The sequence below is a fragment of the Ochotona princeps genome, chromosome 30, assembly GCF_030435755.1.
Source record: "Ochotona princeps isolate mOchPri1 chromosome 30, mOchPri1.hap1, whole genome shotgun sequence".
Taxonomy (NCBI): domain Eukaryota; kingdom Metazoa; phylum Chordata; class Mammalia; order Lagomorpha; family Ochotonidae; genus Ochotona; species Ochotona princeps.
Genome location: NC_080861.1, coordinates 4628235 through 4646591, shown reverse-complemented (window position 1 = coordinate 4646591; position 18357 = coordinate 4628235). Strand labels below are relative to the sequence as shown.

General features: G+C 51.0%; 2 protein-coding genes across 2 annotated transcripts in view; one reads left to right on the top strand and one right to left on the bottom strand.

Annotated features, from left to right (window-relative positions):
- The window catches only part of ACAD11 (acyl-CoA dehydrogenase family member 11), a 61171-nt gene that overhangs the window by 11084 nt on the left and 31730 nt on the right, over window positions 1-18357 (bottom strand). Inside the window, exons 12-13 of the mRNA XM_058657237.1 lie at window positions 15192-15299; window positions 13374-13472 (exon numbers count right to left, since the gene is read on the bottom strand). Coding sequence (XP_058513220.1) covers window positions 13374-13472; window positions 15192-15299 — 207 coding nt within the window. The remainder of the gene's footprint in view (window positions 1-13373; window positions 13473-15191; window positions 15300-18357) is intronic.
- Window positions 10745-11872, top strand: ACKR4 (atypical chemokine receptor 4). The gene has a single exon (XM_004588318.2). It carries the CDS (start codon window positions 10745-10747, stop codon window positions 11792-11794), a length of 1050 nt encoding a protein of 349 aa, XP_004588375.2. The 3' UTR covers window positions 11795-11872.

Genomic DNA, 18357 nt, shown 5'->3' with positions numbered 1-18357 from the left:
GCATTGGGACACTGCACCCGCGTGGGAGACCCGGAAGAGGTTCCAGGTTCCCGGCTTCGGATCGGCGCGCATCGGCCCGTTGTGCCTCACTCGGGGAGTGAAACATCGGACGGAAGATCTTCCTCTCTGTCTCTCCTCTGTATATATCTGGCTGTAATAAAATGAATAAATCTTTAAAAAAAAAAAAACAGAGGACCGAGGACAGAACAGTCATCCTGTGGTCAACAGTCTTGTGGCTGTGAGATAGACCATAAGTATTAGTTGGCCTTGGGGCTGGCGCTATGGCATAGTGGGTAAAGCCATCGCCTGTGGCATTAGCATTTTACATGGGTACTGGCTCACGTCCCATCTGCTCCACTTCCATTCCAGCCCCTAGCTGGTAGCTTGGGAAAATAGCAGAGGATGTCCCAAGTGCTTGGGCCCCTGCGCCAAGATGGGAGAGAAAAATACCATCTGACATGGTAATGGAAATCAAAAGATTAAAAAGAAATGCAGAAGCAAAAACTGCTCTGGAGTTTGGAGGGATGAGGGACGGGAGGAGGGACGGGGGGGACGGGAGGGGGGACAGGAGGAGGGACGGGAAGGATGGGAGGAGGGACAGGAGGAGGAACGGGAGGAGGGACAGGAGGAGGGACAGGAGGAGGAACGGGAGGAGGGACAGGAGGAGGGACAGGATGGGACGGGAGGAGGGACGGGATGGGACGGGAGGAGGGACGGGAGGAGGGACGGGATGAGGGACAGGATGGGATGGGAGGAGGAACAGGAGGAGGAACGGGAGGAGGGGCGGGAGGAGGGGCGGGAGGAGGGACGGGATGGGACAGGAGGAGGGACGGGAGGAGGGGCGGGAGGAGGGACGGGAGGAGGGACGGGAGGAGGGACAGGAGGAGGGGCGGGAGGAGGGACGGGATGGGACAGGAGGAGGGACGGGAGGAGGGGCGGGAGGAGGGACGGGATGGGACAGGAGGAGGGACGGGAGGAGGGGCGGGAGGAGGGACGGGAGGAGGGACGGGAGGAGGGACGGGAGGAGGGACGGGAGGAGGGGCGGGAGGAGGGGCGGGAGGAGGGACGGGATGGGACAGGAGGAGGGGCGGGAGGAGGGGCGGGAGGAGGGACGGGAGGAGGGACGGGAGGAGGGACGGGAGGAGGGACGGGAGGAGGGACGGGAGGAGGGACAGGAGGAGGGACGGGAGGAGGGGCGGGAGGAGGGGCGGGAGGAGGGACGGGATGGGACAGGAGGAGGGACGGGAGGAGGGGCGGGAGGAGGGGCGGGAGGAGGGGCGGGAGGAGGGGCGGGAGGAGGGACAGGAGGAGGGACGGGAGGAGGGGCGGGAGGAGGGGCGGGAGGAGGGACGGGATGGGACGGGAGGAGGGACGGGAGGAGGGGCGGGAGGAGGGGCGGGAGGAGGGACGGGAGGAGGGACGGGAGGAGGGACGGGAGGAGGGGCGGGAGGAGGGGCGGGAGGAGGGGCGGGAGGAGGGGCGGGATGCTCAGAATGATTTTCTCGTTTGTTCTTTCTAATTGGAAAGTGACTTTCAACACTGTTAAAGAAAATCTAGCTTCCGACTGCAAGCAAAGCTGCAGATGATAGCCAGGAAGAGAGCTTGCCTGAGGGACACCTGGTGATTAACTCCTTCCTCACAGAGCCGTCTGCTGGAGCTCTGGGACTGGGAGGTGAGTTTCCTAGGGCTTCCCGCTTCCCCATCCCACACAGCATCCTCACACTACTGTCTACCTTTGGAAAACCCTTGGGCCTGCCTCACCTTCCAGATGTTGACAGTCTGAAGTCAGCTTGCCTTTGGTCACCCCAGAGAACTCAGGAAGCTACTATTTAGCTAAGACCAATCCCAATCACTGACCAGCCATGCTAGGAGCAAAATTTCCCTCGAGTTCTCCTTAACTTCGCTCTCCCACCCTGAACTGGGTCTTGTCTACCCACTGTGACAGTTTTGTGTATTAGAATATAAGTATACATCTGTATTCATGAAAAGTACATTAATGTGTCAGCTGCTCCAGTTCCAATCCATATATTCCCAAAGTAAGTTCTACTGACTCTTTGCCTTATGTAGCACACTGTCCCCTTAATGGGCTACTTCTGAAAATCAGCTTAGGACATGATACGACTTGGGGTTCGTTTTCATGAGATAGTTGCTGCACTGCTCCTCATCCTGGCAGTTAAGAACATTTTGGGGAGATGGCGTTTGGCCTCTCAGTTAAGACGTTGGCTAAAATGCCCGTGCCCCACATCAGCATGCCCGGGCTTGAGTACTGGCCCCAGCTCGGGAGGTGGCAGTAACGGCCCCAGTCCTCGAGTCCCGGGCAGCCACACGGGACATGTGAGCACCTGCCCGGTATCTAAGCATCAGCCAAGAGTGGCCCGTGTGAGCCTTCGGAGCGCAAACCAGCAGGAAGTTCCACCTCTACCTCTCTCTCCCCAACCTTCCATTAAAATCAGGACATTTTGGACAAGCCTTTTAAAGGTGTCCCTGACAACTAGACAATCCAGTTTCTTCAAAAATAAAGACTTCTCTATAATCCCCATGAACTCGGATCCAAAACTTGATTTTTATAGCTTCAGTTTATATGTATTTTTCCTGCAATAGTTCCAAGTATCACTTCTTACTTTGTTCCTTCTCTCCTAGCGTTATGCGTGCATTCTTATATAAACACCAGAAACAAAGAAAAATCATTTTTAGATTCTATCTGACTCACTCTGTGGAGAACAATTCAGATTTTGAATTATAAAACAGCCAACTTGGCTCTCTTATTCTTATGTAAGGGAAGTGCGGATGAATGCATAACATGCAGAGGAAAAAAAAAAGAAATGTTAAGGTTTAACCTAATGATTCATGCAAATGAGGAAAGCCCCCTCGCAGATACATCAGCATCTCTCAGCGGCAAGGAGAGCAGGTGCAGCAGCGAGACATTCTTGCTTTCCAGAGCTTTTGCTCTTGTAAAGCATTTGTTCACAGGATACCAATGTCCTAAAGAGTACAGCAGAGGAAATGTGAAGACGCCAGAGCCCATTTCCACCTGTGAGTTCGGAGGCCACGAATGAAAGCAGATGGCACAGATAAATCACTGCAGAACCGCGTGGTTACGCCAACGGACGTACATAGATAGAGCCTTTTAAGCACTTAACATCTCTTTATAGACAGAATATCCCAAATCTCACCTTCAAGTTCAGTTGTTTTTCTCAATGGAGAAACAACTTCATTTTTAATCTAGAGTTTGCAATATTTCAAGACTGTTGAAGTGCCAAGTTTAAGTCAGAACAAAAATAGAGCCTCCCTGAAACACGCTGATGACTTAATTTTAGTGTCCTACACCCCACATGTTTATCAAACCAGATCATTTCTGGCAAAAAGCAAGAATTCAAGTAGAGAAACAAGATGGGCGGATACAGACACGTTGTGCAACAGCAAGAGTGCTGTACATGGTTACATAACAGAAAGCAGTGTCTTGCTTTTATCAATGCTGAATCTTCAGTTGAAATACTTAAGCTGCATTTGGTTTTCACTGTAGCAGCAACAACCCTGGCCCAGGGATTACCAAGTAGTGGGTTAAGCCACTGCTGCGGATGTATGCCTGCGTCCCTGTCAGAGTTCCACTTCAAGATCCAAGATACTTCATTTCCATTCCAGCTACTCTACTTCCAACCTGCTTCCTGCCAGTGCGCCTGGGAAGGCAGTGCATGGTGGCCAAACCACTTGGTGTCTACCGACCACAATGAGGCCCAAATGAAGCTCCCAGGAGTCCAGCTTGGCTCAGCCCTGGCTGTTGTGGGCTTTTGCAGAGTGAACCAGAAGATGCAATCGATCATTCATTCAGGTCCTAATGGGCTGTCATATCCTCTGTGTGCGTCGGGGCATGTTGTCCACTGCTCCGTCTCAGCCACTGAGGAAGTCCGGTTCTAACACATGCACTCCACAGTCAGCCCGTCAGGTAGGCGTCCACAGTTTCCCTCACAGGCCCCCTCCAAAGGGGACATTTTTAACATTCCTCAGTGGGGTTAGATTAAGTTCAGTTTCCTACAATATCTACAAAGGAAAACTTTATACATGTGTAATATATACACAGATACACACAAAGGTGATCTTGGGAACACTTGTAATAACACTGGAAGCTATCTAAACATCCCATCAGAAGAAATGATAAAGTATATCATAACAAACCATGATCTATATAAAATATTACCTACTGAAAATGCCACTTTTAATGAACTTGGAATAACCTGAACATTTTACTTATGCAAAGCTGTAAACTTTTAAAAATCATGCATAGGGCCCAATGTGGTAGTCTAGTAGCTAAAGTCCTTGCCTTGCACATACCAGGATCCCATATGGGTGTCGGTTCTAATCCTGGCAGCTCTACTTCCCATCCAGCTCCCTGCTTGTGGCCTGGGAAACAGCAGTAGAGGACAGCCCAAAGCCTTGGGACCCTGCACCCACGTGGGAGATCTGGAAGAAGTTCCTGGCTCCTGGCTCCTAACTCGTGGCTCCTGATAGGTTCAGCTCTGGCTGTTGTGGCTGCTTGGGGAGTGAGCCAGCAGATCTGTCTCTCCTTCTCTCTATATATCTGCCTTTCCAATAAAAATGAAAATTTTTAAAAATTACGTATAGCAAGAATGCAGTATGTGAATGTACCCTAAAAAATCATAATGCTATCTAGATAAAGTTCAAACATTTCTCAATATCAAATGGCTTTTTCAGGGATCACTTAGGAGTTTATACGTAGACTGCTTCTCAACCCTCCAGCAGGGGGCAGTGAGGAGTGTGTAAGGGGAGACAGTACTGTTCTATCAGGGCAGGAGACCAGTGAGGGTGGGCAGTGAACTGGAGAGCCCAGGGCTGCGTTCTTAGGGATTTGAGAAGAACAGAGGTGGAAAGCAAAGACAGCACCCAGCAAGTTGCTGAGCTCAAAAGCAGCCTGCGGCGAGTGAGGCCTCTCCGTCCCCTCCAAGCCCCGGGACTGCCTTTCGAGCTTCCAAATCTCCCCTGGTATCGCCCACGCTCCGACGTCTCCCTGAAGACGACAGCCCAGGCGCAGGCCAGCCCCGGTGAGCCAGTGCCACCATGATTCATGCACGGGCGGCAGCTCGATGTCCGAGGGTGGGGCGTGCGCTCCAGGGAGCACGCAGCGACATGCAGATACAGAGGTGCAGATGACAGCATTAGAGCCGACTCGCAAGCAAGGGTGTGCTTGGTGGGGCACACACACTCAGCCGGCCAGACCCCAGAGCAGGTGGCAGCATGGAGACAGAGCTGTTCAAGAGGCAGCTCGGGACTAGTGGAGGAATGAAGCTCCCCATCCAACTTCCACTCCACTGCTAAGCTTCTGTGCAGGGTAAGCTACTCAGGCACTGATGCATCTAGTAGCTGCTCCCTTAGCTAAGTGTTGATAAACAGTGGAGTACACAATAGGCATGACAAACAAAAATTTGTTTTAAGATGTTGAAAGGCAAAGCCACAGAGAGAGGGACAGAGAATGAGAGCTTCCATCTGCTGCAATGGCTCAGCTGGCTAACCCTCCACCTTCAAACACGGCATCCCTTATGGGCACCGGTTCACATCCCGGCAGCTCCACTTCCCATCCAGCTCCCTGCTTGTGGCCTGGGAAAGCAGTGGAGGACGGCCGAAGGCCTTGGGAGCCTGCACCCATGTGGGAGACCCAGAAGAGTCTCCTGGCTCCTGCCCTCAGCTCAGCTCAGCTGTTGTGGCCACTTGGGGAGTGAACCAGAGCATGGAAGATCTTTCTGTTCTCTCCTTCTCTCTGTAAATCTGCTGTCCTCACATAAATAAATAAATCCTTTTTTAAAAAATAAAAGATCTTCCATTTGTTGGTTCCCTCCCCAAATTGTCACAACAGTCCAAGCTGAAGCCAGGAACCTGGAACTCCATGCAGGTCTCCCACAGGGGTGACCGAGGCCCAAATGCTTGGGTCATTTTCCACTACTTTCACAGGCACATAAGCAATGAGCTGGATTGGAAACGGAGCAACCAGGACTCAAAGCAGCACTCCGACAGAGGTGGCAAGTCATGGCCTACGTGCTGCACCGCGATGCCAGCCCAGGCACACAGAACATGCCAGAAAGCTCTAACCGTAAGTGAGGTGTTCTATAGAACAGAGCAGGCAAGTCTGAGCTGATCTAGGATGGTTACAAAAGGCTTCCTGGACTGACTAATGTAAAGATCAGGCCTGAACCTGAATCTTAAAAAGCACTTTGGACTTGAACATGGAGTAGAGGGATATCCTGGACAAAAACAGAAAAGCCTGCAAAGGCCCGGCGCCAGCACTGTATATTCTACAGGCAGCTCAAAGAGGAGGGGACTGGCCGTGATGGAGGTGACACAGCAGTCACTCCAGTGTAGCAGCCAAGGCAAGTGAACAGGAGCGGTCGAGGACAGAGGTTGGGGCTGGTGCAGTGGACAAGCGGGCGAAGTCTCTCCCCTGTCACCGGCATCTCACATGGGCTCCACTCTGACCCAGCCCCCTGTTTGGGGAAAGGGCAGAGGATGCCCTAAATCATTGGGCTCTTGGCCCACGTGCCAGACCAGAAGCTCATGGCTCCTGATCAGCTCGGCTCCAGCTGTCCCAGCCACTTCGGGAGCGAACAAGTTGAAAGCTCTCTCTCCCTCTCGTCTTCTCTACCTTTCAAATCTTTTTTTTTTTAAAGGACAGTATGAATCTTCATTAATTCAAAATATTTCTTGAGCACCTGTGATATGCCAAATGCTGTTCTTGGTTGGTACTTGGGAGATTCCACTGATCACAGCCAACAAAAGCTGGTGTTTGTATTCTAACACGGGGTCAGACAGCAGACTGCAAACATGACGGGCTGCACAGGACCCAGCAGGTGCTATGGGTGAGGTGCATGGGGCAGTACTGCTGGGCATGGGTTATTTTGAGCAGTAAGAGATTGTTTCTGGAATAAGTGGAAATTAAGCCAAGACTTGGAAGGAGAAGAATTTTAGCCCTGCCAAGTACGAGGAGGAAGCACATTCCAGGTGAACAGAGGAGCCGGCACAGAAGGCATAGTCAGGGCCATGCCTGGCACGGAAGGAGCCTGGTACCACAGCACAGCAGCGGGAGGCAACAGCAGAGCCCGCTGGGGCCTGTCAGCCGCCAGCCACCTAGTGCAGGATCTGCGATTGGACCCTGTGGCCGCCACGCCCAGCCCAGCCCGTGCAGGGATCAGGTAGCCCAACAGGGAGCCGCCTCCTGGGGAAAAGCTGCGTGGAGGCCTGCACTGAGCGCCAGGATGCACTGAGCGCCAGGATGCACTGAGTGCCAGGATGCTGTTCTCGGCACCTGCTCCAGCTGCCCTGTGCCGCCAGCTGAAGTTGGCCACGGTGGGAGTTCTCACCCCACAGAAGATGGAAGCAGCACAATCCAGGCCCTTTTCCTCTGGGTGAGCTGGCTTTGCCACAGGTGACTGGGGCAGGTGGGAACCACAGCGTAGCCTGTGAAGCCACGGTCTGTGACATCCACATCCCATTGGGAATGCTGGCTCAAGTCTCAGCTGCCCGGCTTCTGCTCCAGCTCCCTGCCAATGCGCTTAAGAAGCAGCACCCTGATTTCTGAGCCCCCATGTGGGAGATGGGGGACAGAGTTCCTGGCTCCCAGCCTCAGGTCCATCCCCAAATGCTGCAGGCCTTTGAGGGGTCAACTAGCAGAAAGCATCACTTCTCTCTCACTCAGCTTTTCAATCAAGTAAGTCCTTTAAAAAAAAAGTGGCAGATACAGACAGCAGCTGTCCCAGAAACACAGGGAAAATAAAGCCACAGGAAACCCTACTGAGTTGCCTTCCTGTCCCTTAGCCACGAGGGAGACTAATTGCTTGCAGGAAAACCAAAAATGGCCTGGGGTCTGAAATAACTTGTGCAGGATACCAGACTGGCTTTGCATGAGAAAATAAATAGGGCAACTGCCATGCAAATGAGGGGTAGAGTGCAGTGCAAACGGCCCCTGAAGCCAAGCCTGTAGTCATCTCCCTGCCTGTGCTGCACCGGTGCACCAGGAGCCAGGGGAACTGAAGGCCCTGGGGAGGGCGCGGGGGCAGAGCGCAGGCAGAGTGAATAGGGAAGCCAGCAGGAGAGTCTCCTAGCTGAAGTAAATATTAAGCATCAGTGGTATAAAAAGTCCTGCAGTCCTGCTACTGCCGTTCCCCATGCCAGTCTGGGGAGCTCCCACTCCTGGATTGGCGCTCTCCGTGGGGGAGGCTCTCCTTGGGGCACGCCCCGTACTGCTGGGCTCCAGGCACTCCGCTCCTCCCCCGGGCTGAGTGGAAACTATGAAAAGGAGGGTGCTTTGGGAATCAAGCTAGAAATCTTTGCAGTCCGTCTGCTGGCATGCTGAAGAACTTGGGTGTGATTCCTTTGCAGGATTAACTTCTCATCTCACACACACACACACACACACACACACACCCCAAATTTCCGCAAGCTTAAACTGCAGGAAACCCTCTTGGGTGTGAGACACAGGAGGGTGAGAAACGCAAGCGGAGAGTCGCGGCACTCCGGCCCGGGACAGGTCAGTTCTTCCTTTTCTAGCTCCTTCTGCCTCAGGGGATCTATTTAAGCCGCAGACAGAGCGTGGTTACCGCTAGGGAGGGAGATTTCCTCGGTAAATCTTAGATGCCTGCATGCCCAAGAAAAAGATCTATTTGCTCAGATACATGAAGGAAGCAATGTGGATACGGTGGTCTTACCGCTTCCCTATAGCCCTTGAACCTTTTTTCCCTAATTAACTATGTAAAGATTGTCAAAAATATAATTTCTTTAAAAATCAGAGAGAAAAAAAAGAAAAATATCTATTTGAAAACTGCTCTACAGTTTAAGCTTAAAATGAAAACCTTAGTGTGGTCGGAAGAAAGTTTTATTTTAAATCCTGTTACATGTCGTTAAAACTTCATGATGAGCAGACTTTGCCCTATCATTTTTTTTCTGCAAATGCTAATTTTTGGTTCTTGTGGAGAATAACTGTTCCTGTGTAACTTGCAAATAGTTTCCAGTCCTACCCTGAATTCGCATTCTTAGTGTGATTAATTCCCAATTAACAATACTCTTCCTTAATATATTATTGGCCATATTATCACTTATCAGGTTCAAGAGCTCCGTGCAGGAAGGGAAAGGAAGAATAAAGTTCATGGGGTGTTAGTAATGAATGCATAAGAAAGTGAAAACCAATGTGGCCTTCCAGATCACAGCCTTCCAAAGCTCCCCGTGACAGGTGTGTGCAGCGGCGGGCTCCTGGCTCCTCTGTGGATTTTTCCTGAGACACCCCCTTCATTCTGCTGTATTCCCTCAAGAAGGGTTAGTCAACAAGTAGGAGAATGGTATTTTGAAAATGTACCATAAAATGGCCACATTCTTAAAAAAAATACTTTTACTATCTATAAGAATGTTTGAAAGATAAAAATTTGAGCTTTACTTTCCCCCAAAGGATAAAAATACACAAAAGATTAAAAAAAAAAAAACTAGAGAAAAAGCAAAACAAAGCTCAATGTGGTAATAAGAACATAGAAAGTCATTACTATATACATTTTAAAGCTTGTGAATCCTGGCAAGTGTATTTGAGTATTATGGGGTGCCGGAGCCAACGCAATCCAGAAACCTAATACTGAGACAACAGACGCGCTTCTGCAGTAACAGCTTTTACCTGCTGACAAAACTGGGGAGTCTGACCAGCATTTCCTGGGCAGCTGGCGTGTGCCAGGCACGCTGGTAGCTGGTATCATCTGAATTACAAAGGCAAACCAAACGGGTCTGACTTTGGGGAGTTTCATGCTGTGAGGGACAAGGCTGTCTGGGGAACAGTGCTCCCAGGGCTTCGGGTCAGTTCCCTGCGCTGCAGGTGCACAGTGCAATCGGGTCAGCAGAGGCTCTCGGGGGAGGAAACCCATCAGTTAACTGCGTAGACCGGCTCATGAGAGGAATGTATGCAGCAGGAATGCCGGAGTGCTGGCTGGGGGCAAGAACGCAGAGGGGAGCCAGTCAGAAGGTGCAACGGGCAGCCAGGTGAGAAGTATGTTGGCGGCAGGTGCCCATGGGGTAAAGGACTCACAAGACCTGCTTGGCAGGTGCCGTGGGAACCCAGGGTCTGACTGGAACTCAGATGTGAGGACAAGACCAAAGTCAGACAGTGCTAGCGTCTAGCCAGGAGCGTGCTGGGGAAGACAGTGACACAGTTTGGCGTAGTTTACATGTGGGTAGTTTGCATGTGCTAAGCAAGCAGTAACGGGCTTGGGAAGGAAACCGGCTACACCCTGTGTAACACAGGCCGGCCGGGCAGTCAGTGCAGGTGCTGATGCTAGGCACTCACGTTATTTACATTGATAAATAAGGAACATGAACATCAAGGAGAAATGTTTGAAATTATTTTGCTTTTGGTCTAACTGTCCATCTACCTCTTTCAGCATCACGTACTCGAGTAAAAGCTGCAGCTTTTGCTCTCTTTAGTTGAAGTCTGACTAAATGCTCACATTTGTAGATGTTTCAGCATCGTTAGGACCCTGGCACTGCCTCTACCTCCCCAACACCCCTGTAGTGGGCTCTCCTGGTCCTACCCCCAGCCCCTGCACAGGGACTCTAAGAACAAACAGGGGCATGCTCCCCTGTGGGTTCCCATGGGGTGGCAGGTGCAGGCTCATGTGGCCCCCAGGGAAAATCCGACCACTCCCCCACCCCACTGTTTCCGCTCAGGCATCGTGAGGAGCGGCATCTCTCGGCCGCCCAGGCGGGAGCCATGGCGTGGGAGCAGAACCAGTCCACAGATTACTACTACGAGGACAGCGAGCTCAACAGCACTGACTACAGCCTGTACGAGGCCATCTGCATCAAGGAAGAGGTCAGGCAGTTTGCCAAGGTTTTCCTGCCCGTCTTCTTCACCATCACCTTCATCACCGGACTCGCGGGCAACTCTGTCGTCGTGGCCATTTACGCCTTTTACAAGAAACAGAAGACCAAGACCGACGTGTACATCTTGAACCTGGCCGTGGCCGATTTACTCCTGCTGCTCACCCTGCCATTCTGGGCAGTGAACGCCGTCCACGGCTGGGTGCTGGGGAGAGCCATGTGCAAGGTGACCTCGGCCTTGTACACCGTCAACTTCGTCTCCGGGATGCACTTCCTGGCTTGCATCAGCGTAGACCGGTACCTGGCGGTCACCAAAGGCACTGGCCCGTCCAGGACGGGCAAGCCGAGCTGGCTCATCTGCCTCTGGGTGTGGCTGGCTGCCACCTTGCTGAGCATCCCGCAGCTGCTGTTCCACACGGTCAACAGCCAGGCCCGCTGCGTCCCCATCTTCCCCCACCACCTGGGAACCTCAGTCAAAGCCTCCATCTGGCTGCTGGAGATCTGCTTTGGGTTCCTGATCCCCTTCCTCATCATGGGGGTGTGTTACTTCATCACCGCCAGGACGCTCGTCAGGACGCCGGACATCAAGAAGTCCCGACCCCTCAAAGTGGTGCTGGCCGTGGTCCTGGTGTTCATCGCCACGCAGCTGCCTTACAACATCGTCAAGTTCTGCCAGGCCGTGGACATCATCTACGCCCTGGTCACCGACTGCGAGGCCAGCAAGCGCATGGACGTGGCCATCCAAGTCACGGAGAGCCTCGCGCTCTTCCACAGCTGCCTCAACCCGATCCTCTACGTCTTCATGGGGGCCTCTTTTAAAAACTACCTCATGAAAGTGGCCAAGAGATACGGGTCCTGGAGAAGGCGGCAGCAACAGGTGGAAGACATTCCCTTCGACTCCGAGGGGCCTACGGAGCCCACCAGCACCTTCAGCATCTAACCACCGGGGGGCGCTGCGTCTGCCTGGACACACCTCTGACGCAGCTCCCCCGGCCTGTGCACCTGCCTGGCTCTGTCCTTGGGATAAGAACGCAGCGGGGGGGAGAAGGCAAGGAGAGGAACCGTGATCGAAGCGGTGGGGATACCAAAGTGAACCCTGCAGAGGCAGGAAGACGGTAGAAGCAGGCATAGGGAAATCAAACACGGGGCTGCACAGGGAAGAGCCGAGGCCATGGGGCAGTTCCTTGTCTTGATGGCAGCTGTAGGTGTGTCAGTTCGCACAGGTGATTAAAAATGACAGACACTGTATCAAGTTCAATTTCTTGGTTTTGCTAATTGTACCTGAATCATGTAACAGGGGAACCACTGCTGGGAGAAAGGGGGAGGCAGAAGGTGCGCTGGGCCACTCCACACCGTCATTGTAGCTTGCTGTGCATTTATGATAACTTCAAAATAAGCTTTCGAAAATAAAAATTAACACACCCTGCTGTAAGTCAGATCATCTAAAAGTTTAATGAAGATGCTAACGTTCAGAGGCGTTTGTAATTTTAACGTGTGATTTCCTTGTATAATTTTTATTCTCGAATAACCATGCAGTAAAACTATCTTTTTCCCATTTTTTTATTTTAAGTAATTTTTGTGAAATCATGGAAAGAAGAGCAATTACCAACAAACACTTCCATCATTTTTCTGGCCCTTTCATTTCCTCTCTGCGAAGTATCTAAGCTCACCATGTGCTTCCAGTGTCCACGTGTCTTACTAGCAACTGGTAATCCTGGCAACTTAGAATTGCCCTGTGTGGTTTGGCAGCGGCCTTCACACCGCCATGTTATTCTGTGCCAGCTTTACAGCTCCTTACAGAACCCATCCATTTTCCTCAATACTTAACTAAAAATGTATCATCCTGTATCTCAAGTTTCTTGTTTTTCAAACACTGCATTTTTGTAAGTTTTGACTTATTTGAAATAAAGACAGACAGGAGGTTTCCAGCTGTTGGCTTCCAGCGTGGGCCAGGCCAAAGGCAAGGCCCAGAACTCGATCCAGGCCCCCTGGGTGGCAGGAGCCGCATGACGCGACTGTCACTTGCTCCCTCTTGGGGTCTGCACTAACAGGAGCCTGGACGAGAGGCTGGCAGGGGGTCGGGACTCAGACACGCGCACACGGGATGTGGATACCAGAGCCTGAACCACTGTGCCACACGCCCACCCAGAAGCACTCATGTTTTCAAGCAATAAAAACAGGCGCACTAAGTTATTTCTAATAACACATACAGCTTATCTTTTTTAAAAAGCAATTACATGTAAATTATTGTAACTCATGTCTCATGAATCACTGAATTTGGACAGAAATGATAGAAGTCAGAAGAAGCACACACTGGAGGTTTTCTTTCAAAACAAAAAAGACACATCTTCTGCTTAAAAAATCAGCATCACAGAATCAAGGCATGCTAAAATCTCACCTACGTCTAATTTTTGAAAAGGCAGAATTCAAAGAATTATGACGTTAGCAACTACATTCTAGCATGGCAGCCAGCAACAAGATCTATTCAATGGAGGGAAAACATCACTCCGAAAACTCACCACTGCTCCACCATTTCCTGCCGTTAATGACGTAGCTGTCGCCATCTGCCTCGATGCTGCATTCAATATTCGTGGCATCACTGGAAGCCACATCCGGCTCTACAGGGAAACACAGGCTGAGCTTACACGCGGCACGATACCCTCAGTGTCCAAAACAGGATTAAAGAAGAGAATATAAGTGTTTGAGTTCTGAGGCATTCTTGGCAACTTCTCCTTCCCATCGTTACCCTCATTCTACTCTGGTCACCCCACAATCTATGCGTGCCAAGTGTAAGGAGTGACTCCAACACCCCCCATCCTGACTCAGTGCCACCTTGAAGGCCTGCAAACTCAATACTACCTTAAATCCTTTAGATCTCGGACCCCCTTAAGGCCCACTTGCCTAAGTTTAGTGACCTTCAGGGTCAAACCATGCTCTCCACCAATCCCAAGGCATTTACCCCACGTGTCCACCTACAGCCCTAAACCCCAATCCCAGACCGCCCACACTTACTGTACCCACCTGCAGGCTATAAAGGGGCCCTTCCCTTTGTTTTGAGTGCTTTCTGTCTCTACTCCCACTTTCTCTCTGCCCCATGGCTACCTCTTCCACTGAAACAAAGACCTCCTTGAGTGACTTAGAGTGTCTGGCTTTTGGGCTTGTGACTAGAAACGCTAACAGTAAGTGTTGAGTTGGTACACACTGGAAGACTGCAGTATATGAGCCGTCTGTCTGGCTTTCCCGTGGCTGTAGCCTCGGGGTGCAGCTAACTCAGCCCTCTCCCAGTCACCGAGGGTCAATTAAAGGAAGTTTCCTACCTCCTAGTGGGAAAATCTCTACGAAACCATGGCAAGCTGGATGTCCTCACCTCTTGGTTGCTTGCTATCTAAAGCCATTTCTAGCTTGCACTTCCCATCAAGAATGCTTGCACCAACTCCTAGGTGCTGCCTTCTTTGGAGCCTGCTCAAATTCAAGCTCTCCAGAAAGCCCTCCATGGGATGTCCCCTTTAAGATCCACTTTGCTGTGTGGCTCATTAGGGCCAGCCAGCTCAAACACAGCAACCTGGTGACATGCCACCCTTCAGGCCCGTTGGGTATTCTATTCCTACAACTGGAGCTGGTTTTACAGGAAGGGGGCTGTGTGCTTATTTGTAACTCTGCTCTGTAAGAAACACATCTCCTTACTGGCATTCCACAGATGTCTTTCACTGACTGAAGTGGGGATCAGTTTTGTTATCATAAATACATACATTATAGACAACAAGATACGGCACACTGGAAGCCTGGGGGCGGCGGCCAAAGAGTCCAGCCAGCGCCGCACTCAGCCGTGAGGCCGCCCGCTGTTCCCAGGACGGGCTCGGCACCGAGGACCCCCGCTGCAGCGAGGACCCCTGCTGCTCCGTCCCTAGTCTTCTCTGCTCAAACCCACTTCCACGAACACGGTCCTGGTTCCATTTTCCCACATAACTCTAATTTAAGCCATATGTGTAACAATTCTGAAAATCCGTTCTCTTGGCTTGTGGAAAAGTTGAATATTTGGTAAATACTGACACAAAATGACCACAATCATCTACACTTTGCTACATAACAGCAAAAGTGATCTTAAATATTCATAGCTGGCAATGTTAGGAATGCAAATAAAAAAAATTCGTGAAAACTAAGTTTACTCTGCCCCTATAGCTAAAGCAAGCCACCAGCTTGCTGAGCGGGTATGCCCTGCCAAAAGGTTACCCTGCACGCTGCCAAAGGCCAAAAGTTCCAACCAGGCTTGAAACATTTGCATTTCTGGCCACGGGCAGATGTGACAGTCCCAGGGGACGAGGGCGGGGAGCCTTCACCTGTCATGCAGAAGCAAGAGGCCATGGTCCCTTGCAGGAGAGGTTCCAGCCACTGGCGCTTCTGCTCTTCACTTCCATACAGATGCAGCACCTCCATGTTCCCCGTGTCTACAGAGAAAAAGCGCGCTCTGAGCACACACTCACCCATAAGGAATCTACACGTTGATGCCCAGAATACATCCCCACAGGTGTTTGCTGACAAAAACATTCCGGGATGGACACTGAACACACAAGGACGACACGTCACGGTTCTAAGCCCGAGGCATTCAGCACATGTTCATTCAAGTCATTCTGAGCCACAGACGCACTCCCGTTCATCCTGTCGGTGCCTGGCTCTGAGCATGCGTGGGGCTGAAGGAAGCAAGCCACTCACCTAAACTTCTCGATGCCCTGCTCAGCGCACGCACAGTTAGCATCCCCTGCCCCACCGGCTCTCCAGCCCTTTGGCCCGTTGGCTGTTCTGCAAATACGCTCTGTGCTGTGTGACATTTACAGCTTCACTTGGAAAAGGCTTTCTCCCGAGTGACATTCCTACTTGGGAGCTGGGAGCCAGCTCTTCTAGAAAGCATTTCTCACTGCCCAGACTCAGTCCTCCTCTGTTCTCGCCTAACAGTTACAGTCTGCTGACCCCTGCTTCCTTACCTTTGTGCAACTCACAGTACCTGAACAAGCAGCAGATCCTCCCTCAAGGATGCTGAGGATACAGCATCTGCTCTGGACGAAGGATGCTGGGGGTATGACATCTCCTCTGGAAATAACCATCCCACCCCAGCCCTGAGGTCACACACCCCAGCCCTGGGATCACACACCCCAGCCCTGGGGTCACACAGGAACACAGCACTGTCCCCTCAGCTAAGAAGGAACAGTCTGCTCTGGCACAAAGTGCTCCAGATGCCTTTCTCTGATACCCCTATTCACCTCCTTCTTTGTCCTTTTTTTAAGAAGTAGGTTTATTTATTTTGCTTGAAAGGCAGGAATGGGGAAGAGAGAGCAAGAATAACTCCCACGCAAATGCGTGCAGTGGCCAGGGCTGGGTCAGGCCACCTTTGGGTGCCAGGGACCCTACTGCTGGAGCATTGCCTCTGCCTCCCAGGCAGTACGTGAGCAGGGAGCGGAAAGCAGAAACAGAGTTGGGACTCAAACCCAGGGTCCCCAAGAGGGATGCTGGCTTCCCGAGTGACTATCTCAAGCGCCCACCCCCAGGGTTTCTCAATAGCACCCCCTGCAATGACTTGAAGGGTCACTCGTGAATGGCCCAGGAGATTTGAGCTAAACCAAAGGTGAGCATTTCAAGTTATGTTTGTGCTCTGTTCAGACACTCAGAATACACAGGCTCCCTGGTAGGTGAAAGGAGATAAGAGCTCCTGATTTATAACTAGTGAAGCTTGTTTGTTTTCTTTGCTCATCTTAGATTCAGCTGTCAAGATAAATACTGAGTAAACAAACAAACAAACACCCCAAAGTTTTTCTCTTATCCTGAGAAGTCAGCAAAGTTGGGCTGGGAAAACATGCTCAGATGAATTACTTCCACAAAACATTTTTCCCATTTGAAAAAAAAATAACTCATCCCCAAAGCCCTCCAGTTCTCCAGGAATCGGTTTTGAATTAAAACAGCTATTTTCAATGCTCCTATAACAATAATAGGGAAGAAAAAACTCACAAACTATAAGACCACATATGTTTCCCATTAGCTTCCAGAACTACAGTATTTGGGAGGAGGTTTGGACAGGCAAAGTGGAAATTCCTCTTAATACTCAACAATCCTTCCAAAGTGTTTACTCTGTATCAGCAACCTTCCATTTTTATCTGCTCTGCAAGCACTGGAAAACAGCAGCCAAGGCCTTCATGAAGATCTCTCCACCCCAGGGGGAAGACGCCCTGTTTCCCACTTCCTGTCCTTCAGGCTTTCTTTGCTCAGGAGAGTTGCTAGTCAAAGAAAAATGCATTTCCTTGCCCAAAGTTTCCACAATACTGTGATATCCCTGAGATAGTACAGGGACAGACTGGTGCCAGAAGGACCTCCCTGAAAATCCACTGCACTGCTGAGTTCACAGGTCAAAGGGCAGCAGCCGGGAAGGCATCCCACAGACCTGCCTGTCATGTTACAGTAAACGGACCGGGCAGAGCATTCCCTGACACACAGAACAGAATCAAACAGGACACAGTAGGGCCTCGCACGGTAACCTAGAGGCTAATGTCCTCGTCATGCATACACCGGGATCCCATGTGGGCGTCAGTTCGTGTCCCGGCTGCTCCACTTCCCATCCAGCTCCCAGCTTGTGGCCTGGGAAAGCAGTCGAGGATGACCCAAAGCCTTGGGACCCTTGACTTGTGTGGGAGACCGGGTAGAAGTTCCTGGCTCCTGGCTTCGGATCGACTCAGCTCCGGGCCAGTGTGGCAGCTTGGGGAGTGAACCAGCAGACAGAAGATCTTTCTGCTCTCCTCAATGTAAATCTGACTTCCCAATAATAAATAAATCTTTAAGAAAAGTAGGAGGCAGTAGCTCAGACAATAAAAAATATCTGAATATACTGCAGGTAGGAAGGGAAAATGTCACATCTTTGTCCTAGACATCAGAAACTAGGTATCCACTGCTCCATTCCTCAGTGAGCACACACGCGCGCACACACACGCACACACGCGCACGCACACACACACACGCACACACACACACACGCGCGCACACACACATTATATCACAGTAGAAAATGTTTGCCCGTGTTTGGCGAAAGGGTACGCATCGATTTCAGCTCTCACCAAGAAATAACTATTTCTTCTCATAGTTCAACTTAGTTTTTATATCCTTCAGTTCAACCCCAATGTAACTGCTCAAAGTTTTGGAGAGAACTAAAACAGAAAAAAAAAAAAAAAAAAAAAAGAAAAGAAAAAGAAAATATGTCTTGGGCCAGTGCTGTAGTATAACACGTAGAGCTACTGCCTGTGGTGCTGGCATGCCACGTGGGCAGCAGCTTGAGTCTCAGCTGTCCCACTTCCAGCCCAGATCCCTGCGTGTGGCCGGGGAAGGCAGCGGAGACCTCCGGCCGAGTTAGAGAGATCTGGGAGAAGCTTCCGACTCCTGGCTTAGCCAACCCAGACCTGGCCCTCACAGCCATTTGGTGAATGCACTCGCACGCTCTCTGCCTCTGTTTCTCTCTCCTTCTGTAAC

Bases quoted from the DNA above. Each gene is read 5' to 3' on its own strand.
- ACKR4 (XM_004588318.2), top strand. From the start codon at position 10,745: ATGGCGTGGGAGCAGAACCAGTCCACAGATTACTACTACGAGGACAGC.